General features: G+C 46.1%; 2 protein-coding genes across 2 annotated transcripts; one reads left to right on the top strand and one right to left on the bottom strand.

Moving 5' to 3' along the window:
* Positions 1-3,017: 3,017 nt before the first annotated feature.
* espl1 (extra spindle pole bodies like 1, separase) lies at positions 3,018-15,537 on the top strand. The gene is made up of 31 exons (XM_068742608.1): positions 3,018-3,098; positions 3,240-3,542; positions 3,648-4,386; positions 4,522-4,619; positions 4,745-4,856; positions 5,134-5,261; positions 5,346-5,542; positions 5,653-5,895; positions 6,507-6,651; positions 6,763-6,922; positions 7,013-7,152; positions 7,366-7,500; positions 7,577-7,693; positions 7,784-7,955; positions 8,179-8,307; positions 8,822-8,978; positions 9,184-9,293; positions 9,395-10,521; positions 10,602-10,959; positions 11,045-11,176; positions 11,297-11,510; positions 13,098-13,294; positions 13,381-13,508; positions 13,582-13,704; positions 13,778-13,927; positions 14,011-14,178; positions 14,348-14,452; positions 14,531-14,646; positions 14,741-14,824; positions 15,002-15,166; positions 15,336-15,537. Exons 1-31 carry the CDS (start codon positions 3,018-3,020, stop codon positions 15,535-15,537), a joined length of 6,435 nt encoding a protein of 2,144 aa, XP_068598709.1.
* A 1,345-nt stretch (positions 15,538-16,882) lies between these two features.
* LOC137897975 (peroxisomal succinyl-coenzyme A thioesterase-like) lies at positions 16,883-26,146 on the bottom strand. The gene is made up of 12 exons (XM_068741972.1): positions 26,084-26,146; positions 24,978-25,314; positions 21,118-21,324; positions 20,408-20,507; positions 20,038-20,228; positions 19,777-19,952; positions 19,585-19,701; positions 19,289-19,374; positions 17,659-17,752; positions 17,481-17,561; positions 17,218-17,353; positions 16,883-16,989 (listed from the first exon to the last, which is right to left on the bottom strand). The coding sequence occupies exons 1-12, from the start codon at positions 26,144-26,146 to the stop codon at positions 16,883-16,885; spliced, it is 1,695 nt and encodes a 564-aa protein (XP_068598073.1).
* Positions 26,147-26,436: the final 290 nt, after the last annotated feature.

The following is a 26,436-nucleotide window of genomic DNA, read 5'->3' as shown; positions in this document are numbered from 1 at the left end:
GCTAATGCTGATGCTGATGCTGATGCTGATGCTGATGCTGATGCTGATGCTGATTCTGATGCTGATGCTGATTCTGATTCTGATTCTGATTCTGATTCTGATGCTGATGCTGATGCTGATTCTGATGCTGATGCTGATTCTGATGCTGATGCTGATGCTGATGCTGATGCTGATGCTGATGCTGATGCTGATTCTGATGCTGATGCTGATTCTGATGCTGATTCTGATGCTGATGCTGATGCTGATGCTGATGCTGATGCTGATGCTGATGCTGATGCTGATGCTAATGCTAATGCTGATGCTGATGCTGATGCTGATGCTGATGCTGATGCTGATGCTGATTCTGATTCTGATGCTGATGCTGATGCTAATGCTAATGCTGATGCTGATGCTGATGATTCTGGTTCTGATGCTGATTCTGATGCTGATGCTAATGCTGATGCTGATGCTGATTCTGATGCTAATGCTAATGCTGATGCTGATTCTGATGCTGATGCTGATGCTAATGCTGATGATTCTGGTTCTGATGCTGATTCTGATGCTGATGCTAATGCTGATGATTCTGGTTCTGATTCTGATTCTGATTCTGATGCTGATGATGCTGATGCTGATGCTGATGATGCTGATGCTGATTCTGATTCTGATGCTAATGCTAATGCTAATGCTGACGCTGATGATGCTGATTCTGATTCTGATGCTAATGCTAATGCTAATGCTAATGCTGATGCTGATGCTGATTATGATTCTGACAGACAAACAAACCAAAACCGGAGAAAACATAACCTTCCTCGGCAGAGGTCAGAAAAACACCGACATTGACAGTAGAAAGTTGAACAATTCTGGCCAGCAGATCCTCGTTCCTCGCATTCCAATTACCGATTACTCTGTTTCTTCTAAGATGAATAATGTACGTGTAAAACGCAAGACTACCTGCATCGATGAGTGGACAAATAGCTGTGCAAGTCTCCATTAGTGATTCTCTGCTGCACAAAAAGGAATAAGAGCGGGCGAGGTAAAGCTGGGAGGGGCAGCACACCCTACACAATTTATCACTGTACTGCCATTCCCTCTCTTTGAAATATCAGCCTATTAAAACATTCATTGGGATGATTAAAGTCCAATAAAATCTAGCAGAATTTGCAGTGACACTTTCAGGGCATAATTTATTAGGCCATGACTTTCCATGCGTCTCGAAAGCCAATGAACACACAGGGATGAGAAAGATCTGATATTGCTGCCACCTGTCGGTCACTTACCTACGAAGGTAACGCCCGTTCAGGATGGACTTGTTTTCATGCTATATATATATATATATATACATATACATACATTTAGAGTATTTAATCTTGTGTAGAATTTTTTAGAATTATATTTACTCGAATCATTAAATATTGTACTCAGAGTTAACAACTAATAAGCATGGCATGAAAACGTTACTATGGTCAGCCACAGGTTAACTTTAAGACGAAGACCCTGCGTTATGAATTTACTTTGGTATCTTTCTGCCCCCAAGTGGTCAAAAAGTATTTACTTACTCCATTTTTAAATGAAATACCTTGAATATTTTATTTTGACTACTTTGGCTTTGAGAGTTGTGTTATTCTCATTCTCACTTTTCTCCTTGACAAATGTTGTCTTCCACAGGCACCGTATTCCAAAGATCCAGTGGTGGCTAAAACTGAGGCCCATCCTAAAAATCCTGGCTAAATACAAAATCAATCTCGACACGACTGAAAAGACTGCACTGGAACATGTCATCAAGAAGGGCGGCTAGTTCCTCAGTAGCCACTTCTCAGTCTCGCGATCGGACCTCGCATGATTTGAGTGTTTACTGATTAAAACACACTACACTTGTTACGTGTCTTTAAAGAGTGACTGATTGAGAAAAGTAAAAATGATATCATATCACTGAAAGACACACAGCAAGAGTCGTGATTAATACACCATGTTGGCAACTATTTATGTGTAAAAAGAAACTCACTCACATGTGAGGCAAAGCCAAAGGGATTCATGTAATTTAATCTTATGCAGAGTTTACTCCATTCACATCACAGAATTTTCCACTGCTGTGGTTGTACACTAAATAAAAATCTTGGTTTTGATCTTTCTTGATTCCTCTTTTTACTCCAGATTAAATGATCTTTTTCAATCATTTCCAGCCAGATCACTGGTCCATGTTCATTTTGTGTCAACAATACAGTACACTTTTACAGAGAAATCCTGGTGCCGTGTCTCACAATGAGCCTGGGCAGTATTGTAGATACTTTTATCAGGAAAACATTGCTATAAAATGTGATCTTGCATTCACAACACACATCCTCTGTGTCATTACTTCAGAAATTGCTAATTTACATAAACCTGGACAGGAATTGCCAGTGATAGATATTGATCAATATGTCTTCTGGTATGGTCTGTTATGGTAAGTTAATGGTAAATTGTTGCAGCTAGGGTCTGCGAGAAAAGGAATTTCCAACCTCTGTGTGTCTGACCTTATTTAACCTGACCTTAAATAAGGTCAGTAATTTGTTCATGGAATATGTTTTGTGTCGCAATGATCATTTGGACACACAGAAATGAATACTAATGCTTTAATATGCATTAAATCTGACAATTCGTTCGGCTTTTAGTTCTATTCTAGCCGTGTTTTTTGTCACGTCAATAGTACTACAATTCCCACAAGTCCTTACGTCCTGGTAAAACCGGAAGTGTTTTTCGATTGGTCAACGGACACCATTCAAAAACAGTGCGCGGGTGTGGATTTTGGAGCTTAGTTTGTGTTTCTGCTCGCTGTGCCGGTACTAAACTAGTGCGTGATGGCGGGCGCGTTTGTTTTTAGCTCTTCTGGGGAGTAGCGCGGCTCCGGAGCTCGTTTTATTCTCATGGTGGAAACGTTCTCGCTCGTTGAAGGACTTGTTGACGCTAAAGTAATAGCTTAAGCTAATCTCGCTTTACCGAGGCCTGGGGTTAGCTCGGATTACTGTCACCTGGCGTGTTTTTGTTTTTATACAGCCACCGACATGAAGTATCTGAAAGTAGAAGAATACATCAAGCGGACTGCGTCATTGAAAGAGACAGAGCTCTTACGTCAACAGCTGGAGGTTAGCAGCAGAGTAGCGGCTGAATGCACGCGTTTTAAATAAACCTTTATTGAAATGTTTCTTAATGAACAGCCCGGGCATTGGCCTAATTTAATCTGTTTTATTGTTACTCCGAGGAGAATCTAAACGTGTTTTTTGCAGAGTCATGTGAAGAACCGAGCAGACCCTCCCGGCCGTACTCTGTGTGACCGGATCATCCGAGCCTGCAACCACCAGCTCGGAGCTGGGCCCCCTTCCGCTGAGCATGTCGGTGCCTTGGTGCAGCTGGTGGAGCGCTCCCTGCAGGCCTATGATGTTTCTGCAGCACCCGTTACACAGAGCAGCCCTCTGTACATGGAGAAGATTCTATTCCACATTATCAAGAAGCTGAGTTCCCTTGAGGCTCACAGGCTGTGCGGCCGTGTGGCCGGCCTGCTTTACAGCCGGCTGACGCCAGCGACGCAGGTATGTGTGATTCACATTCAGGACTTCTGTGTCCCTTCTTAATGCTGCATGATTGTTTCTTCAGTGTCTGCATTATCAAAGTTAGCGTTGCTCTGTGGGCCGTAGGTTGAGGACTTCTGCGTCGTGGTCCAGAGCTGCTTCTCCGTGCTCTGGAACGGCCTATCTGCTGACAAAGGAAGGAGAAATAGGAATCCTCACGATAAGCTCCACTACCAGATGCAAGCCCTGAGGTTCCTCCTGTTGTTAGACTCAGAAGGTGCCAGTTCTTCCACCTTCAAAGCACCCATATACACAGAGGACGCCGTCTCTGAATTTGGGAGTCGTTGTGACCTTACAACCAAGGACGACGCTGCGTTCCTCATTCAAGAAATGCTCGCACTGATCAATACATGCTGGACTGGTGGCGGGTCCAAGCCGCCTTCGGAGACATCAGTGTTGCATGTTCTTCTTGAAATGCTGCTGATTACAGTGAAGCTGCTTTGTAAGGCTGGCCACCATGAGCCCGCCTCCGCCTTCATGAACGACATCGAAGGCGTCTTCAGAGACCGTTCTAGCTGCCTGCACGCGGCGACGTTGCTCGGCAAATGGGCGGTAAAAGTTCATGCTACAATGAAGGCAGGAGACGAGGGAGGCCAGGCGTTGACCGAGTGTTCCAGGGCCTTGAGATCTCTTCCATCTGAACTTGGGGACAGAGACTCTCATTCAGTTGTGGAAGGCTGCAAGATGGTGGCGTGGGCTGTCGAAAGTGGCCACAGCAAGGGATTGAGTGGAGCCATGCTCCTGGCTTGGTTTGCTTTTCTTGAAGAGCACCAAGAACAAATGTTAAGGATGCTCAAGAAGGTAAGTTTATTGACCAGGAAGATGATTCCGAGGGGGGGGCATGCGTCTATTTCAGTTGTATTTTTCATACCGTAGTTGCCGTCACAAAGGCATTAATGATCAATCTGAGGCGTGCTTCCGTTCCAGAGGCAGAGACGAGGCGGAGAGCAGGCGGAGAGCAGCAGGCTGCAGCAGGCCCTTTGCTTCAGTCTTTACCAAGGATTTCTGTTTGCTTACGAGAGCTTGCTTGGATCACAGGTAATGATAAATGATCTTTTGTGATTATGAAAGCAACAACACAGCTGAAAATAATTATTGAATCAGTTGCAACAAGTCCTCACATTTCTATCCGGTGTAGATTCAATTGATTGATTTGTTCTTAGCTGGAGGACGGTGACACGCTGAACAGAGTGCTGCTGTACTGCCAGGCAGCACTCGGGCTCCTGATGCTTGAGCTTCATAAGCTGCCGGATGAGAATCTTCTCATCAAAGCAGGTGAGTATAACACAGTTTTAGCTAGTGCTGTGTTTTCTTTCCCTAACGGAGGTGGCGTGAAAAGTTACCTTTGACTATCCGTGTGTTTGAGGAGTGGGGCTCGGTCTAGCGCATGTCGTAATTGGTTTCTTCCGTTTTCTTAATTTACTCTTTTACTCGTTTGACTCCGGGTCTCCTGATTGGTGCTGAGTTCTTCATCGCTTTGGAATGTACTGTATAGATGTTACAGAATTCTACTGTGCTGTGACCTTTGCTCCTTTTATCACTTGTCTTGCAGTGATCGCGGTGAGCAACTTGGTTTGTGCATTATACAATCGGCATCTCTATGACCAGGCCTTCGCTCTGGTTGAAGTCCTTTGTATTGATCTATGCAAGAGTTGCCCCGTCTCGCTCTCTGTCGATAGGGTAAGTTCTTGCTTGTATTTTGTTTGATCACACATTGCGTTGTGTTCTTGGCTTTACTGTCTCTAATGTCTTCTGAATGGTCAGTTGAGCCGATCCTTCATGCTGGCTGTTCAGACTTCTCGGCGGGCAGGACAACCAGAACGAGCGCTGGACTGGGTTATCCTCTGGCTGAAGGCTCTTGGGGACAAAATCACTCCTCATATGGCTGAGCCAGTCTCTTTGTGGGTGAAAACAAAGACTGATGCGGCCCGCAATTCTGATGATGATGATATCCGTCTCAGGTAACTATAAATTGTAATAAATGGACTTTTGTTTGCTTTTAATTTTGATGTGATTTTATTGTAAATGATTAACGCATGTTTTTAACTTGTTCTGTACTGACTTGAAACAGGACATTGCGTGACGGTTTTGGTCGGGACGTCCCTGATGAGCAAGTAATGCTTTTCCTTTTGGGGGAAGAGCTGCATGCCTACAAGGAGGTGGCAGCGGACACCGCCCAAGAGCGCTACAACACTCTCTGTGATCTATTGGAAATCTGCCATGAGGAGAGCCCCCACACGCACCTCCGTGCCATCTACCTCTGTGAGATGGCCCAAGTTGTGTGTTACCAGGATTTCAGTGAGCAGACTGACTGGTAGGAGATGCTGTTTGCTGCCATCATTTCTAACAAGTCGTGGGATTATAAAAGTGCACCATTCATTATTTGCCCCTTTTCTGTATTTTAACGTTGTTGGTGCATGGTTTATGCATGTGGGGCAATTTCTATGATAATTCTCAGCATATAAGGTTTGACTGGATTTCAGAGTAGTCTTCAAAAATGGCCACGATTCTTTTTTCCAACTAATCTCAAGTAACACACTGTAAACGTTTGTGTGGGTGTAACCGCACAATCATCCTCCACCGAAGAGTGAGCCGCCAGCCCATGGGATGACACCCAGCCGTTAGGGTTATCTGCAGATAATGCTACGTGCTAGCTTTGTTGGAATCGTCCATCTACCTCTAGATGAGTCGCTTTTTGTGTCATGGGTCGGTCCCAGCTTGTGTAATTAAGGAAAACCTCTTTTGCACAATCAGCACCATATAACCGATGACTCTTCCAAGCCACAAACGTGTGAAGACAAATGATCCCCTTAGCCAATCGGATGTTTTTAAAGCCCTGGCCTATACAGTATTGTAGAATCAATAGTTTTGTTGTGCGGACTCGTGTACAGCCCGCCGTCTCAGTGTTCCTTTGTAACCACACAGCACGGCCGTTGATTTTACACACGAAGCACTGCGGCTACTAGAAGAAGAGCCGGAGACTCCAGACAATGCGGATCGTCTGAAGGATGACACGGCCCACGCTTTACTTTGGCATTATATCTGCAAACTTGAGAAGAATCTTCAGGATGTGAGTTCCATCGTAACTGTCAGGATGCATTGCCGTACATATTTCATCTATAGAATTGCCCATTTTCTGTAATGAAATCTGTTGTTTTGTAAATGTCATGCTTCTGTCCAGGCCATTGAAGGGGACAAAAAACGTCGACAGTTGCAGGAGCAGAACCTGTGTGTGACCACTCCCATAGGAACCAATGATTTTGAGTATGAAGACAGGCAGAAGACACAAGACAGCAACCTGCTCCATGAAGACCTGCATTTCAACCTGGCTGCAGAAAATGGTAATAATCTAAAATGGTCTGATCAAATGAATGTAATCATTCCGTATTGTTCACTAGTGATGGTGACGGATGCTTGTTGTCCCGCATAAGAGTTGTGTAAGCCTTTGGAACGGGCCCTGGCTGGGTGGTCCACTCTTCTCCAGAGTCCAGCTGTGCCTTGTGTCAGAAACCCCAGACAGACCTGCAGCTCCATCGCTGTGATGGCAGCTCTTTTCCAGCTCATGGGAAAGGTAACTGCAGCACGGCTTGTTTTTAGCACTCGATGGATTTTAATAGGCGTAAAAAACAACAACACACACATTAAAGGCATTAATTCAAGAACTCTGTTGAGCACATGCGTTGAGTTTGTGCTCTGGTGTGTTTTATATGGCCGGTGCTCACTGTGTCTGTTCCCATTGGTCATTGCAGCACCTTTATTGATACCAGATCTCATTCTCTTGCAGCCTCTGAAGGCTTTGGAGGCATACCAACTTGTGATTGGCCTTTCACGTCAACTTGCTGATGCCCGCAGATGTGCCAGCTCCCGCTATCAATCTGCCAGTATCCTCCTGGATTTGGGTGCACCTGAACTGGCTTTGGTAATGCAGTTTTACAGTAGTTATTTTAGCAAACTTGATATGTCTTATTGTGTCTCACTACATTTTCCATTTTTAGGCCCAGCTCGACGAAGCAGAACGCTTTCGGACCCCAGATTCCAGCGCCGAGGAACCTTCATCTCTGTCTGTGTTGGCCATTCTGTTGAAAGCTCGGTACTGCTACAGCGCAGGGAAGGCAAGCGTCTCCACTTCCCGTTACTGCTTTGTTCTTTTCTCTGTTGTGAGTTATTATCAGATTTCCTGTTTTCTGTTCGTAACATGTCAGGTGAGTCTTGGCGTGCCTTACCTGTGCAAGGTCCTTAAAGAAGTGAATGAGCAGAGGCAGTCAAAGGCTTGGTACGTGCTGCGTGCCCAGACCCTCCGGACCTGTGGTTCCTATTTGAGTTTGGACACGATGGCGCTGCCACAAGGCCAGCGGGCTCTCATCACACAGTATGGTCAGTTAACGCATTTGCTGCACTTTGTTTTTGCATATCCTAATCCTAATTACCGTTGTCATTGGTGACATCATGACGACTCAAACAATTAACTTTTTTTTCTTTTGAAACGTTGAACTTTATCTGAGAAAATGAAGCGTTTTAGATCTATTTTCTTCATCATTTGAAGCCAAGTCTTCTTTGGATTGATAATTTTCTTGTGATTGTTTTTCTTGTCACTCAGGTATAAGCAGTCCAGACACAGCGCTGTATGAAAGTCTGAAACTTTTCTGCAGCCTGCTGGTCACTTTAGTGGGGCGGGGCCTCTACGGGACTACTGGCAGCAGCGCAGACGTCCGCTTCATCGACCAAGGTGCGTTCGTCTGGACACACGGATGGACTGTATAACAAAATATTACATCTGTGATGATGATGATGAATATATTTATTAGATAGAATGTTAGAGTACAAGTACAGTCACACAGTAGCATGTATTACAGTACAAGTACAGTCAAACATCCTGTCTAAGAGGAGCATTTCTGAAAAGCCCTTGCGGTTTTGTTTCCGTTGAAAGTCCTTGGTACATAAGTCATCGACATTTAACTACAAATTTAACGATACAAGTTTAACAAAACAAATAAAAACAAAACCAATATTAAATTACTCAATTGATGCAAAATACCATAAAAATGAAAAAAGAAATTACACCGCAGATGCTAAATGACAATAAATTACAAAGACAACGTAGGCGGACAAAGAAGGGCGGGGGGGAGTTGATCCGGAGAGTCGTGATGACTATCTCCGTTTCTGTTAATGCCTCATTCATGGCGTTCCCTTTTAGTTCTGTCTGGCATTTGGATTCTCTCCCTCTGCCTCGCTCTGAGCAGGAGACAACCTGACGCTAAAGTGGCAGCTGCTCTCAGAGCTGCTAAACTGCTCGATGAAGATGGTGCATGTGAGGAGCGGCTGTGGTGCCGTGAACGACGCCAGGCTCCAATGCCTAGAAGCTCTCAAGCTGGGCATCAAGCTGCAAGCTCCAAGCCTGTATGTACACGGCTCACATACTTCTGTAGTATGATGCAAATATTATGGGTGTCCAGCTGTTAAATAGTTTAACATATTTATGGGAAATGATCCATGTGCTACTATATCGCCAGAGCTAATGTGGTCAAATTGGTAACCAGACTTGTGTATTTTTATAATTAGAAGTAGAATTTCTGCTCTTTATTCTTTAGTTTATTTCTTTCAGATGTGCTGAGCTGCTGGTGATGAAGGCTGAATTGGAGCTGATGCAGGGAGAGGAAGAGGAGTGTGGATTTGACTTGGATAGAGTGAGAAGCCTTTTGGAGCTTTGCACAGGTCTGTTAAATTCTGTTTCAAGTGCATTCGGGTTGTTGTTTGTCTTAAGTAATGCTGTGGCATTTCTTCAAAGTACAATAAAATGACTTTTCATGTCTTAGAGTTTTCTGATCAAGTACAGAAGGCAGAGGTGAAAATCAAGCCGAGGAAAGGTCGTCCCCTGCAGAAATGTCAGTCCCCCCTTCCTGCCCTTGAAGATGATTTTAAGGATGTGCTGAACACGAGGTGGATTGCCAAAGAGCCGATAGAGAGAGATCTGGCTGGTTCCCCACCTCTCAAAGCCCAGCCTTGCCGCGCTCTCTCCTCCCTGTCGCATGACCTTAACTGCCAGTGTCCCTGCTGCTCTGAGCCCTGCTTGGGCCGCGCCACGGCTCGCTGGGCAGCGACGCAGGCTGATCTGATTCTCCAACGGGATCCCAATCAAGCCACAGCCAGCTTGAAGCTTCAATGGGCGACATTAGCCCGTTGTAAGAGTGTTTCTGCCAAACTTGGGGGGGAATTGGCTAAGCTATTCCTTCCTTCTAGCCCTACGAAACCTAGCCTGATGCAGGACCTGGTGGCTCGCGTGTACCTTTGCTTGGCCCGGTCTGGGTTGGACCCAAGGCATAACAAAGTCTGTGGCATATGGGAAGTCCTGGAGGCTGGCTTCGAGTTTGTTGACCGCACACCCTCCCCTGAGCTCAGACCTGTGAGAGCAGGTCTGATGGCAACAAAAGCCATCGTGTCACTGGTTACTCTGGCTGCCAAAACGAGCTGCACCCCAGAGGAGCTCTGCTCACATGTTTGGACATGGAATCCCCCAAAAATAGATAAAGAACTGATACTGGAACGAAAGGCTGCACCTACCTCGTCTTCGCTCAGTAAGCCTAAAAAGACCATTAAAAAAACGGATCCCTCCTGCAAAACTAAGGAAGCGAAGAAGACTAAGCTTGTCAAGCCCAAGATTCAAGTGAGCGGTTCCTCGACCAAAGCAAAGAGCCCGTTTCCCATGACACCGGCGATGGTTGAGTCCAAGCCTTCTCATCCCGGTGCTTTTGCCTTTAATAGTCTGGTCCCGGCTTTGGCCTGTACTCCTGTTCAAAAAGGGAAGCCCCCTTCCTCCGTACAGAAAGCACCAAGAACTACGCCTCGGCCTCATTTTCACGTGTATGAGGAGTTGTCACCAGCTCCAGACAAAGCTCAGCTTGTGCCTGCTGCCCCCAGACGCACTAAGAAGCCACGCTTTAAGGTAGGCCTTTAGTCTCAGTAGTGGGTTTGTAACACAGGAATACACACCTTCCTACCTTCCTGTGGTTTTCATCAATACAGGTGGAGTTTAGTGATGAGAGTGATGCAGAAACCAATCCCCAGACAGAGTCCAAACAAAAGCCATCGGCCACTAAAAAGAGATCTACCTCGAGAAGGGCTGCCTCAGATCCAGCTGGAGAGGAGGGTCCAGTGGACAGGCGAGCAAAGGGGAAACGCAGCACCGCCTCCTCTGCAGACGAAGACGTTTTGATCCATCAGCCCGTCTCAGCCAGGAAAGGAAGAACTAGAAGGGAGCCTCCCACAGTGAAGGCGGATTCAGCCGAGGAGCCGGACAATATGAGGACCATCGAGGAAGAAACCATCGACGTTCTGGACGTGAGCGTCGAGCTGCTGAGGACGTCTGACGCTGAAGACATCGGTGTGTAGTTTGAGCTCCGTCCGATGACTGGCAGGTGTGACGGGACGACAGAACCACAGATCTAATCTCCTCGGGCTTTGTCCAGACGTTGATTTTGAGGTGCTGCGGCGGGATCTGTGTCGTGATTTGGAGAGAGATGACTTGTCTGAACTGAGGAGCGGAGCTCAGCAGGTGGAAGGTTTACAAGCCCGCCTCTCTCAGTCGGACACCGGCCCAGGTGAGGCCATGAGATCTGTTCTGTGATGCTGTTGAGTTGATCTAGTTCTCACATTTAATCCAGTGTGTAAAGTGGAACTGTTCACCCCAAATTGATCTTGGAGTCCTTCTCCTCCCACAGACGATCTCTCTCTGGCCGATGTTCAGTCGTTGCTCCGTTCGGCCTGGGCGTCCCTGAAGCACCTCCCCTGTCCCGCCAGCTACACCGGCCTCTGCGCTCTCCTGGTTTTGACCATTGGACAGCAGGATCCCGTGACTACAGCAATGCTGCACGCCGAGTCCTTGGGCATCACAAGTCGCCATCGCACAGTCAGGCATTTGGCCAGCTTTCTCAAGTAAGCATGATAAAAGTATGAGAGCTGACTGAGCGCTCTGCAGCCGGTCCTCGCCGAGCAACGGCGCTGACTGACAACCCGTCATAAACCAGAGCGTCTGTGATGATGATGATGATGAATATATTTATTAGATAGATTCAAGATTCAAGATTCAAGATACTTTATTGTCATTATGCGAGCATAATAAAATCGTGAGAAGGCCCACGGCTTAAGGCACACATCATAACAAACTAAATTCTCTCTCTTTAGAAACAATATATATACACACAGAGAGAGTAAGAAACACAGGCAGTAGTGCAAAATGGCAACAGCAGCAACAGGACCGGCATAAAGTGTCCCAGATCACTACGAGGGAACGACTGCTTTCACAGCTCGGGGGAAGAAGCTGTTTCTGAGCCTCGTAGTGCTGCTTCTTATTGTCCTGAACCGCTTCCCTGATGGAAGCGGGACAAACAGTCTGTGGCCCGGGTGGGCGGGGTCTGTGGAGATGCGTCTGGCCCTCCTCTGGACTCTGGAGATGTAAACAGAGTCCAAATCAGGCAGACGGTGACCCACAATCCCCTGAGCTGTCCTCACCACCCGGGATAGGTCCTTCCTGTCCTGCGCCGTGCAGCTGCCGTCCCACACGGTCGCACTGAGACACAGGATGCTCTCTATCGTGGCCCGGTAGAAGTCTTCAAGCAGCACAGAGGAGAGTCCAGCCCGCTTCAGCTTCCTGAGGAAGAAGAGCCGTTGCTGGGCCTTCTTCACCAGGTGTCTGGTGTTGAGTGTCCAGGAGAGGTCAGAGGAGATGTGGATGCCCAGGAATTTAATGTTCTCCACACGCTCCACTGCTTCCCCTCGTATGCACAGGGGGGCGTGTTCAGTCCTCCTGGACCTCCTGTAGTCCACTATGACCTCCTTGGTCTTGCTGGTGTTCAGAACAAGGCTGTTACTCGAGCACCACAGCATCAGGTTCTGGACCTCCTCTCTGTAGTGGGTCTCATCGTTGTTGGAGATGTGACCCACCACAGTGGTGTCGTCAGCAAACTTCACAACCATGTTTGTGGAGTGGATGCAGAGCAGGGCTGAGAACGCAACCCTGGGGGGTCCCAGTGTTCAGGATCAGAGGGGAGGATGTGGTGTCTCCTATCCTCACCACCTGGGGCCGGTTGCTGAGGAAGTCCCTGACCCAGGAGCGGAGCGGTGGAGACAGTCCTAGGCTGTGGAGCTTCAGAGCCAGCATGTCCGGCGGGACGGTGTTAAAAGCTGAACTGAAGTCCACAAACAGCATCAAACAGAATGTTAGAGTACAAGTACAGTCACACAGTAGCATGTATTACAGTACAAGTACAGTCACACATCCTGTCTCAGAGGAGCATTTCTAAAAAGCCCTTGCGGTCTTGTTTCCGTTGAGAGTCCTTCGTACATAAATCCACAATTAACAGTACAAGTAGGTAGGTACTGCGGTATATATGAGGAAATCTCACGTCTGCTTTTTGCCATCTTTCAACATCTGATAGCTCAAGGTAAATGCTTTGTACTGACGGAATCACACGTGTTTAGAACGTTCTGACGGTTCCTGGTGCCATGATGCGTTCTTCACAGGAAGCTGAGGAAGACGTCCGCTGAGCTGGTTGGCCAGATGGATGCCCTGAGTCTCGAGGAGCTCGGTCCGAGTAGCTCTACAGAACGGATGCTTTCACAGCTGGAGAACATCGTCTCCTTCCCAACTCATGACTCCGCTCCGTTCCCCAATGGAGACACTCAAGAGTTCATGCAACGGATTCAGCACCTTCCCCCAGGTGAGTGTTCACTGCCGTCTGCGTCTGGGGGGGTGAGCAGAGCTGGCATCTTGCGGTTGGGATTGTTGATGAAGGTATCCTCTCAGGGGTGACTGTGTGTGTGATGTCGGTCTACGGAGTAAAACCTGGGCCGATGGGCGACAACGTCCTACTGACTCGTCTGGCGAGGGGCTCTGCCCCGGTCACGGCCCACATCCCCACCTCTACGCAGCAGGTTGGGACCGCTCGCCGCGTTCTGAGTGTACACGTTGCACACATTCCTCACGTGTAAGCCCTCCGTGCTGCAGCACCCCATTAGTTGGCTCGTCCAGGAGATGGATCGCATTCTGGTTGAACAGAAGCGTGTGAGCTGCGTGTCTGAGAAAGCCAAGTGGTGGGAAGGGCGCCGGGCTCTGGACTCGCGCGTGGAGGTAAGGGGTGGAGAGAGCTTCACAGTGACTCGATGCAGCTGCATGGAGGCATTGAACACGGATTTATTTTCAGCGACTTCTAGCAGAGATGGAGGACTTGCTAGGATGCTGGAAGAGTCTTCTTCAACCCCTATCATTAGATCCAGAACTCTCCAAGCAGACCCGGCACCTCTGCAAATCCTTATCTGCAAAGGGAGTGACAGTTGATGAGGAGATATTGAAGGTACCCCCCCCCCCCTACTCCATACCATCGTTGTAATCTGACCTTTTATTTAGTCCTGGTCTCAAGGAATCGATTTGTTCCAGGCTGTGCTGTCTGCCTCTCCTGTGCTCTCCCAAGAGGAGCTGAGGAGATTTGCTCTGGGGCTTTCTCCACGGTGGAGCAGCGAGTGTGACGAGCTCCTCCGTGCAGCGCTGGCCCCGCTTGCCAACAGACAAGAGCCCAATAATCATGTGGTTCTTATCCTGGACAAGGTTCAGTTCAGCATCACCTACGTGGATAACAAGCAGCCTGTAGCGTTAGTTTGTTAATCTGATTGGATCACTAGAACATAGATCGTGTCTCCTTTTTGGAGCCGTTATATCGTGTTTCTGGGTAAGCCAATGCTCAGATGAAACGTGTTCTGTCCTGCTTCGCCTGCAGCACCTCCAGAAGCTGCCGTGGGAGAGCGTCTCCATCTTAAGCTCTCGCTCGGTCAGTCGGATGCCCTCTCTGCACGCACTAATTGGGCTAAGCATTCAGAAAGAGGTCAGCTGTACCGGTAATGTACTTTAAGGTCTTTTAAGTACTAGTGGTTCTATGTATTGTATAAATATTCCCATTTAGGCTGACTCCCAGTCCATCCTGAACCGAGGTGTGGACACAAAAGAGGCGTTTTATGTGTTGGACCCTGATTGCAATTTAAGAAGCTCTCAAGACCGTTTTAAGGAGTGGTTCCGCAGGTGAGACCTTACCTTGTGAGCATCAGAGAACCCTTTGATTCTATATCTGTCACCAGTGGCTTTCCTATTGACCTCATTACTATTCCCTTTGAAGTAAACGTGATTGGGACGGGGTGTGTGGAGCCGCTCCTGGCTCGGGGCAGCTAGAAGACGCAGTTGCTACCAAGGATCTATACGTGTGAGTTTCTGATCGTGTGCATCCTGACGGAGCGCGTTAAACGCTGGAAGCTGAAACATCAATCTGCAGCAGCATATCATCAGTTGTTTGACGCAGAAACGTCTCAACTTAACGAAAGCTCAGTTTGTTTTATGTTCATTCTAATCTGTAGCCGCTGTTCTCGTCTGCCTGCTTTAGTTATGTGGGCCACGGTGCTGGTGCACGATTCCTGGGCAGCCAGGCAGTCCTAAGACGGCAGATGAAGGCAGCGTCTCTGCTCTTTGGGTGCAGCAGTGCCGCTCTGGCGGTGCGTGGGAGTCAGGAAGGACAGGGCATCATCCTCAACTACCTCATCGCAGGATGGTAAGATGAATGTCCCCCCCCCAAAGTTCAGCTTCGTTCCGTTTTATGTCACGATGGGCAGAACCCAAGAGCTGAATCCACGGTTTATTGTTTGTATTTGAACACGAGGGACCATTTTAGTCCTCGTCTGGTACATATTGAATCAGCATTCCCTTTTATTCCACATTAGCCCCTTTGTTTTGGGAAACCTATGGGATGTGACAGACCGGGACATCGACCGCTTCACCACGGCTTTGTTGGAGTCGTGGTTATCTGCTGGGTCTGGAGCACAACTCCTAGATTACATGGGTCCATCTCGTCAGGCCACGCTCCTGAAGCACCTCATAGGAGCGGCGCCTGTGGTTTATGGATTACCGATCCACCTGCAGTAAGTGGGCTGACGAGCCAGGGCTCCTATGTAAGCAGTCTTGCTAGTGCTTTAGCTTCATACGAGCAAACGTAATGAAAGACGCGACCTTGACTTCAAGTTTTTATTTCCTGTTTTTGTGAGATTGTTTTCTTTTGTTTAAACCAAATGTACTCATTACAGGGTGAATGATTTTGAATGGAGTTTTAATGTTGATTGAACAACAATTTTTTTAAATAAATGTGTTCTCATTTAAGATCAGTGTCTGCATGTGTTCAGTTATTTTGTAATTTGTCACATCAAATTAATTGTTAAAGGGCCTAGGGGTGTGCCACGAGTCGAGTCGGTCTATCGCCACCTAAACGATCTGAAAAACAAATCAAAATGAGAAAAATGTATTTTATTTTGCTTTTGAGGTAACTATATTGCATGTGGGTCAACCAGGATAGGTTATTTAAAGAAATGTTTGACCCGCCACCATGTATGTTTGTTGTGCTTCCAACCTGGGGTGTTCCCAGGTCGGCGTCATCGAGCTGAAACCACACGCGCCATTAGTTCAGATCTGTGAGGTGTGTGTGTGTGTGTGTGTGTGTGTGCGCGCGCGTGCGTGTACACTCGCCCCCTGGTTGCGCTCCACACGTCCAGCTCTCCCTCTGTCTCCTGCATGAGTCGCAGAAGAAGAGCTGAGTGGATCAAGTTTATTTTTTGTGGTAATGTTAGGGAGCTCGGCGTCGAGCCGCTCCTCCGCGGTGGGAGGAGCCAGATGAGCTTGTTTTTGTTCTGGTTTTTCTTTTATATTCTCGGTCTCAGTCTCCAAATGTCTCGGTTGGTGTAGTCTTCACTACGACATGGAAGCGTGGCGATTACTTAAACAAAAACAAATGATGTACCATATCTCTGTTTACAAATGTAATTAAGTTATATTAATATTTTTGATTGCAGTATGTTCATAGTGAAAAAAGAGTTAACATCAAGAGTGGTTCAAAAGCAAACCAAATTTATAAAGTATGTTGCGTTCCGTCCTGGAACTGGCAGAAATGCGGAGACGGAGTCGAAAAACCGTTCAAAAGTCTTTAATAAATACAACAATTCAAAACACTCAGCAAAAGTACTGAGTTGGGACGAGGTGGGACAGGCTGGACGTCAATGACCAAACCAAAAGTCACAGCCAAGAAAGAAACCAAGGTAAGACGGGCTGGAGACACAAAAAGCAAAAGCAAAATTCACAGCCATGAATGATAATTAACCAAAGTGTAAAGGAACAAGACGACCAGCTACCGGTGCATGAACCAATGACACAGCGAGTGGGTGGAGCCTGTCTGCTGGGGGCTGGTCACTGGTGGGGTAGAGAAAAGGGGACATTATTTAAATTATAGCCCGGCAACTAACTGATCCTCCATAAAATGGAGGATTTTCTTCCAGGCATCCTCCTGGGCAGCAGCGTGAGGAGCCAAATGTCCTCCCCATAGACAGAGCACTACGAGACAAAGAAGCCAGAGGAGCATTCCTATTATTAGTAGTAGTACTTCCATCATTAGTCCGAATCACAATGACCATTCTCCCACTACAGCGCTAAATATAAGGGTTGATTCACGGTTGACTAACCCTAACCACTGTTTATATGTCCCATAAATCAATACTTGTGTGTGTGATGTCAGTGCTGATCAATGCTCGGTTTGATTCCTACACAAAATGAGCGCCTCACGTTTCTCTGGTTTGACGCTCCACAGGGATACTCTTGAGTTTGGTGTGTAAGGAGGTTCAATCAGGTGACCGGCACCAGGATATGACAAATAGGTGAGCAGATGGGATTTGCCTGCAGCACTGAGGCGCTCCTTCATCTGATGAACAACAAGCAAAAAGCCTCCAGTGAGTTGAAGTCCACAAAAATATCATTCTAATCATTTTGTTTCAATTAAAGCACAAACAATTGTAAATGGAAAAATGCTATTAATTACAGCAATATACCAAATGTGCATTGTCTATGACTGAAGTGCTGAGGTCGTCTTCACTCAGTATGTACATCACGGGACAGCTGATTTCCTCTAGCTGCAAAAAGAATGATGTCATTCATTGATACAAACTATTGATTATGTGCACAGATTATGAAAGCAACTCTAGGACGTTGGAGAGCCGGTAGCATTACCTTCACTTTGCTCTCAGGATCAAGGTGAGCAGGCACGGCGATATCTCTAAAACTCACCTGGCCTTGATTATCATACCACCAGTATTTCTTTGTTCTAAAAATAAGAGGCAAGACAAAAAAAATAGGGAAATAATTCAAAACAATCTCTGTGATGAACATTTGTAGCTTTTCCATAAAATCTGTGTGAAGAACCAGAACACCGAATCTCTATTGACAACGACATTTAATTCGCAAAGAATAAAAATAAAATCCATAAACCTTTCATGACTGGAACTAAACCAATCACTTCAGATGTGCAGGTCTTTATAAATCAATCCCAATTCAAAAACATGATCAAATATATTGAAAAAGGATCTGGGGCATTCAGTATTGGTTTTCATCTTTGCCCTTCGTGTGCAGAGATTTCTCCAGATTCATTTATTTGAATCTTTTGCTCATGTTATGGGCTCCACAGTGAATTATTCAAAATATAGCATTGACATCACCTGTTATTGCTTATGGATCGATCCAATTGAGTGTTTTTAAGGGTCCACTCATTTAAATTCCTGGGCATCCACATCAGGACGACCTGTCCTGGTCTGCTAACACCAGGCGGTGGTGAAGAAGGCCCAGCAGCGACTCCACTTCCTGAGGGTGCTCAGGAGGAACCACCTGGAGGAGAAGCTGCTGGTGGCCTTCTACAGAGCCCCCTGGAGAGCATCCTGGGTACTGCATCACGGTGTTGTACGCCGCGTGCACAGCAGCGGAGAGGAAAACCCTGCAGAGAGTATCAACACAGCCCAGAAGATCGCCGGCTGCTCTCTGCCCCCCCCCCCCCCCCCCCCCCCGGACTGTATCACCGGCTGCTCTCTGCCCCCCCCTGGACTGTATCGCCGGCTCTCGTTACCTCAGCAGAGCTACAAATATTGTCAGAGACTCCTCCCACCCTGGACACACCTTGTTCAACCTGTTGCCCTCGGGCCGGCGCTACAGGTTGAACAAGAGCAGGACCAACAGACTCAGAGACAGTTTTTTCCCCCGAGAGCCATCAGCGCTCTGAACGACAAGCGGGATTAAACAGGACAATCACTCACTATCTGCGATAACTATATGTGCAATAACTATATGTGCAATAACTAATGTACTCTACCTCCTCATGCAAAGTACTGGCCAATCGCACTGCGTGCACTGCTCACTTTAAATATGTCTTTTTTTATTCTGTGAATTTTCTGTTACATTTACCTGCACTTTCTGTTATTAGTGAACTGTATGTTGTACGACGCACCGGACGGAGCAGCGCTGCTAATCTCTTTGCATAGCCACTATGCCAAGACAATAAAGGCTTTCTATTCTATTCTATTCTATTCTGCGAATGTATTTTATTTATCCATCCTCTGTCCACATTTTTTTTAGATGTGTTGCTGGCACAAACAAGATCAAGATTATATTGACAAAAATCAACGTCATATCATAAGGTGCAATTTATGATATGTTGTCTTTGCATTGTTTTCAAACTAAAAACCAGATGATCACATTTCGTTCTATAATACAGTATATAAAGGATACCTCACAGCAAAACAAATGTACCTTCGGGTACAAATAAAGTCACCTTGAACCTTGAACCTTGAGTCAGAACCTTTTACCCATTTACCTTTCAAACGCTTTAGTTCTACCCTCTGCGTCTGAGAGCTCGACAGAACTTCCCACAGGACCATTGATGCAGATCAAACAGGCTGGCTGTGAAGAACATGCAGCGTTAACGGTCATTGGGAACGCCATCGTACGAGAAGGTCCTCGCTGTCCGAGTACTTTCCACGTTTACTGTCTATTCCTCAATGAATGGTGCATTTATTTGTATAGTAATATTTATACCTATTATTTTTGATTTTCTTGCATACAGCATGTACTGGTCAAACTGCAGATTTACTGGATGACAGTCGGACGTACGTTGACGCCGGTCTGAGTGGCGGTTCGAAGAGTCAGGTAAACTCCAAAGGACAGGCCGATGATCCCAACTCTGTCTGCACAGACCTGACGGTGATTCTGGAGGAGCTGGAAGGCCGACTGTCCACACAGGAATAGTGATTCATTTAGTGACACTGATCGTATCGTAGGATGAGCTGTAGCATCGTATCGTACCTTGAAATAGGAATCACCAACATTCATGAGCTTTCTTGGTCCAGGTAAATCTTTGTGCCCTTTGTAGGCAAGGGCCAGGCTTGCATAGCCTCTAGACGCGAACAAGGCAGCGCGGTACTCCATCAGTCCCCCCCCAAATCCCCACAGGTCCATCATGGCTGCAAATGGGCCGGGACCTGCAGGAAATCCACGTATTGTGTGCCGTTCAGAGTCCATAAAGTTTCAATGCCAGTGAGTAAATGCCTCAAATCTAGTTCTCACCCGGCGGCAAAAACAGCGTAGCAACAATACCATCCTGGCGAATCTCTGTTCTACGCACACCTGGTGCCAGGTACCAACGCTCAATGGCTGTAGCAGCCAGCTCAGTGTCCCGGCCCTCACTGGGTGAGACATGTCCCTCCAGTAAGGACACCAGCGTGACAAACGGAGTCTCGACGTTTTGTTTTCTTAGCCTGTGATAAAGAACTGAGGTCAGCCAGGAAACTGTTCGACCGTTACTTTTGGCCTTTTACTGCAATAATAATAAACATTTAGCATCATGAAAATGTCCCTGCAATGCTGAAGGAAACGTGCGTGACACACACTTAAGTAGGACATGATACTTAAATGTATATAAACTTTAATTACATGCCTTAAACCTTCTCTTGCTCCGGGAGCCGGCTGCAGTCCCCAGAACAGACCCATTGGTTCACAGCCCAAATATGAGCCCCCGACTGAATGGTCCCTGGTTACTATGGAGACGGCAGAGGAGGGAGAAGGTTGTAAGTGTCAGGTTTGTGACACTGTAAAAGAGAGAAAATCAGAACCGAGCCTCAGGACTAAACACCAACGATCATTTACTCGACTTGCGGTCAGAAACGAGACTAGTATTCTTTTTATTCTTTCTTTCGGCGAGGGAGAATGGATGCTGCTCGTGAGCTGCCTCCCGCGATTCTCAGCGAGCATCTCTCCCCCACCTAGCTTTATTTGCAGATAAGAATGGGTACAGCATGAATCACACACACATCCCTGAGGCCTCCGACCTCGAGCAGAGACAGAGTGCTCAGTCTAGTCCGCATATAACAGTGATACAATTGTACCCTACTTCAAGGATTAGATGTGAGTATGAATATGAGTATGATTATGACGGAAGTGATTATACATGGTGTTAAAAAGAACCATGACATAACTACTGCTATTGATTGGTGGATGAATGATAAACACATTCGCAGATTTATCTAAAAGTAAGTGAAATAATGATAGTTAGTATAATTAATTATATGTTGTAGAAACGAATATACTGTATTACATTTCTGCTAAATGCATCACTTTATTATACTGGACGATAAAAACTTTACTCACGGTTGACAGTTCCGTCCGCTTTTGTATTATAATGTCCAAATGCCTCCCACAGGTCGCCCTCGTCACTGTGCATCTGTGCAAGTAGTGTAACGGGACAGTGGGGGGGCAGGAAGCGTCCTGTAATGCTGATCTGTTCGTCCATGAGGGGCCGAACAGGAGCTGCTGACAGGAGGGGACCTCGTCTCTCGGTGCTCTTCCAGCGGCGTCCTCCGACACGAGAAAAAACGAAAGTATTAGACAAACACGCAGTGTCAAATCATTGATAGGCGATCAGCCCCAACCAAACAGAGGCAGAAGAATCATGGTTTTGTTGTACTGCTTAAACAAGTTTCTTAGACGTTTTCTTTTCATTTGATTTATTTCATTCAAAATGACAAAACAAAAGTGTTTAAACACAATGCAGCATGAAAGAACCGGAGCAGAGAGAAGACGAGTTATTTACAAATGACTTTTTAATTAGTTACACTGTTCAAAATGCATGCACGTCCAACTCTTGCTTTCAGCTCCAATAGATGCTTGAGTTTTATTCATTTACAGTATTTACCCTTTTTTATAGAATGCCTACATCTGTAGGTGTTTCTTGATCACCGTGATTGATCTCGACTCTTTAATCTCCTTGGGAAGCGTATCACAAAGTAGTTCCTCTTTCAGTGACAGTTCGTTCCATAACTTTAGTTTTCTAAAAGACATCTGTTCCTTTATCTCTTTTCAAACCTTCCTTGGAGGTTTTCTATTTGGTTTATACAAAACCTGAACAATATTTTAATCAACTACATCATTACATTTTACTCATTTACATTAAGTAAACAGTGGGTTAGATGGATCTCGATATTTGTTTTTACCCTCGCCGAAGAGGAGGCGAGGGTATTGCAATTGGGTGCGTTTGTTTGTCTGTCTGTTTGTCTGTCTGTCCGAGCGCATAACTCAAAAACTAGTAACCCAATCGACTTGAATTTTTTACACAAGCAAGGTTCTGTCCGTGGCTCGGTCCTCCCTGAGAATGGCGTTGATCCGGATCTGGATCCAGATTCTAGAATTATTTTTACATCTGGAATTGTGCCTGTGCTGTAAACTGTCACTTTAAGAGGGAGGGACACAAATGGCATGATGGGAAAAAGAGTCCAGAAGGAGTCTTGTAGTACGTTCCGGAGCAGCAAGCTAGAGCAGGTTTGGCCCCTCTGATCCGGAAGCCCTGTTTACTGTCTCACAAGATCCAATAGTCTTTTGGAGGCGGGGTCTGCAGTCTCTGATTGTCTTTCTAGTTATTTATAGGATGAATAGAGGCTGTTCTCCTTGGGAGTGACGATGCAAAGGACAGGACTAGAGGACGACCCAGGAGAAGACACATGGACGTAGTGAGGGAGGACATGAGAGACATTTAATAATTCTGTCCCGGACTCGTGAGCATTTAATAATTCTGCCTCGGCTTTATAAACACTTTTTGTTGTTCGGGAAACGTTTTTTTAACTTGTTTGTGCTCATTTCCATACCTTTGTCTTCCTTGCACAGGCGTGGAGGAGGACAAGAGGACTGGACATCCAGTTTGACCACATGTCTCTGGACGCCGGTCCTCCCATGTGATTTATTATTCGGCTTTGCTCCAGGGAGAACTGACAGTGGAGGATTGTTTTACAAGCATTCTTGTTAGCGCTAGTTAGCACTTAGTTAGCATGGTCCAAAATTAAAGGTTTAATAGTGTTGTTTCCACGCAGTCTATGTTCCTCCATGTTAACCTCCAACCTGTGAATTCTGGTTTCCAGGTTAGACATTTTCTGAAGGCGTTTGTTGTAGCATCTTTCAGTTCAGCTAAATGCTAACGTCAGCGACAGTGCAGGCTTGTGTTACAGGTAGACCCCACTTACAATGAGCCACTAAAGAAACGACAGTCACCGGGATTGTTCAGTATTCAGCAGGCAGGACTAAATGGAACTTTGCTTTTCATTATTATTATTATTATTATTATTATTATTGTTGTTGTTGTTGTTGTTATCTGGGAAATATGTTGTTATTATTTTGCACTTTAAATAATTTCTATAGGAAAAATCAATTACGTGCTGTTTAAGATGTTCATTCACATTACAAATAAGCCTTCACATAAAACCAGCAGCAACAGGCCAGTGCAGTATTATAGTAGCATATTTTTCCAGAGTTAATTATCAGTAATTTAAACTTGACAAACAAACCAACGCCGGCAAATATATAATAACAAAACTATATTCTTACCCACAACATGATTCAAAAATGTCAGGTTCCTGTATACACGAGGCATCAGCATTTCGTTGAATTCTTAAACACTGAAATGTGCTTCCAAGATTATGGTGTTATTGTCTACAATAGAAAAAAATATTAGCAAAGATCAGACTTTGAAATCAAAAAGGGCTAAATACTAAATATTGCAGCAAGGTTGGACAGCAAAATGTACTTACAGGTCAGTATGTTTGACTAGTCCTGCTCTCCGAGCGTTTAACAAGCTGCTTTGCTCCACCCTGATTCACCTCTGAAGAATACCTAACGAATGGAATTCAGCTGCTCGAGGATGCGACTGACACGCCCACAAGGTATTTATCTATGTTTACTTTCTCTCTCTCTCTCTCTTTTTCCTACGTCACACATGGCGTCAGTCATTGTGCCCGCGACCGTCACGCTCTTGGCAGACTAGCCACCATGTGCAATAACAAATGTATGTTTTATCACTTTAAATTTGTGTTGAATTTTCTGTTGTTATTAGACTCCAGACGGAGCAGCGCTCCTAATCTCATTGTGTAGCCACTAGGCAATGACAATAAAGGCTTTCTATTTCTATGCTACTACTACTCTACTTTCGGCAGTCGTAGTCGTAGGGGAAGCGGAGAAGTCCACCGGTTCACCGGTTCAAGTCCCAGCCCGGACTAAATGAGGAATGTGAGCTGGTGGCTGGAGAGGGGACAGTTGTACCCTCAGAGCACTGCCGAGGTGCCCTTTAGCAAGGCACCGCCCCCAACTGCTCCAGGTGTGCCGATCATGGCGGCGCCTTCACCCTATGCCCTGTCCACATGCTCTGTGCCCATGCCCATGACTCTCCCAGTACTTCTTCCAGCTGATCAAGGTTCTGATCAATCTTGTGGAAAATTTGTGCTTTTCCCAAAATCATACTCCTAGCCCTCACAAGAAGTTAAATAAAATGAAAACATGTCAATCTTAATGAGCTGTATCAACATGCTAATTATTCAATTAAAGGTCATCTTAAATAAGATGAGAATGTAGCCTGGAAATAATAACACACAGGATGCAATTACTGATGAACACGTGTAACTGGTTTACGAGTATTGACATTAGAATTACACAAAATGTGTGTTTGTCACGGTTCTGTTTATACCTGGTGTGTCAAGAAACAATATATATACACACACAGAGAGAGTGAGAAGCACTACTGCCTGTGATTCTCACTCTCTCTGTGTGTGTATATATATTGTTTCTTAAGAGAGAGAATTTAGTTTATGTTATGATGTGTGCCTTAAGCCGTGGGCCTTCTCACGATTTTATTATGCTCGCATAATGACAATAAAGTATCTTGAGTCTTGAATACGCTGTGCAGACTTCAGGTCCTCCAGCTGCTTCTTCTGTGGTTTTGTTTCTTCTTCGTGTGTCTATGCATCTGTTATAAATACGAGTTTTCCCGCTGCTTCTTCCCTTTTCATAGCTGATGTCGGAAGAGGTCAGTCATCCGTTGTACCCCAATGATTTGTGTGTCCTTCTGTCCTCATGTTGCCCTTGTCTCCATCTGTGAATGTACTTTACTTTTATTTGTGTTGATGTTGAGCTGGAACTTCACGCAGATGCTTTGATTTATTCATGTGAAGAAAGTGTGGGGAGACGCTAACTGTCCCATGTCTCCTCCTCCTTTAGTTTGGGCTGGACCCCTGTGTCCCATGTCTCCTCCTCCTTTAGTTTGGGCTGGACCCCTGTGTCCCATGTCTCCTCCCCCTTTAGTTTGGGCTGGACCCCTGTGTCCCATGTCTCCTCCCCCTTTAGTTTGGGCTGGACCCCTGTGTCCCATGTCTCCTCCCCCTTTAGTTTGGGCTGGACCCCTGTGTCCCATGTCTCCTCCCCCTTTAGTTTGGGCTGGACCCCTGTGTCCCATGTCTCCTCCCCCTTTAGTTTGGGCTGGACCCCTGTGTCCCATGTCTCCTCCCCCTTTAGTTTGGGCTGGACCGTTTGCTAGCGACGTACATTGATTTTATATTGTATGTTGCCGACCAGATTAAACAGAGAGTGCCTCCAAAAGTTCCCACTGTATCCTGTGGCTCCTTCCTGCATCACACGCTGCACAAACGCTGCACAAACTACACAACGCAGAAGTCCACCGGTCACACATTGCTCTATGTAACCCGGTATGTGTTCCTGCTTAAACCTCATCTTGGTGAGTTCTGTCCTTGTGCCTGCTAGAGAGAACAAGATAGCCTATCAGTTTGGAAGATGATAGTGGATATCAAACAGTTTGTAACTCGTGTTTGATACACACAAAATACTTTGTGGATTCTTCAGACGTTTGGTCGGATGGTTGGTATGCACGGTAATAGGAAAGAACTCTGTGATGTTGACATGGAATGGTGAGCAGTCAACCTGCTGGTGACTTAACTACCACACCCCAGCATCACCATGGCACCATCCTGGTCAAGTTGCATGTGGCGTTAGCAGTTCATTCCATGCTTTTACACTTTGTGGTTTATAGAGGACTGTTTCTTCAAAACAATGTGGTCTCAGATTTGAGATTATTCAGGAAGATTATTTAATTATAACCAAACCTAGATGCAAATCAAAAATAAAAACACAAATGCATGAAAAAGGAATTCCAACTGCTATAAAACAGTTATATGTAATAACTCAGCAGAGGATGTTCTTTCTGCGGCAGCTGAGGAACCTCAAGCTGCCGACCCACATGTTGGTGCAGTTCTACACCTCCATCCAATGTTGAGTCCATCCTCACCTCCTCCATCACCGTGTGGTACGCTGGCGCCACCACCAGGGACAGACACAGACTGCAGCACATTGTACGTGCTGCGGAGAAGGTGATTGGCTGCAAGCTGCAATCCCTGCAGGACCAGCATGTCTCCAGGACTCAGAGGCGTGCAGGTCGGATCACAGCCGACCCTTCTCGGACTCTCGGACCCTCTCCCCTCAGGCAGGAGGCTACGGTCCATCTGGACCAGAACCTCCCACCACAAAAACAGCTTCTCCCCCTCGGCTGTAAGACTCATGAACATTTAATAATTCTGCCTCGGACTCATGAACATTTAATAATGTGTTAATAATGTTAATAATGCGCAATTGCACCGAAAC

This window comes from Brachionichthys hirsutus, chromosome 8 (assembly GCF_040956055.1).
Source record: "Brachionichthys hirsutus isolate HB-005 chromosome 8, CSIRO-AGI_Bhir_v1, whole genome shotgun sequence".
Classification (NCBI taxonomy): Eukaryota; Metazoa; Chordata; class Actinopteri; order Lophiiformes; family Brachionichthyidae; genus Brachionichthys; species Brachionichthys hirsutus.
Note: the sequence above shows the minus strand (reverse complement) of the source record. Positions and strands in the feature narration are given on the sequence as shown.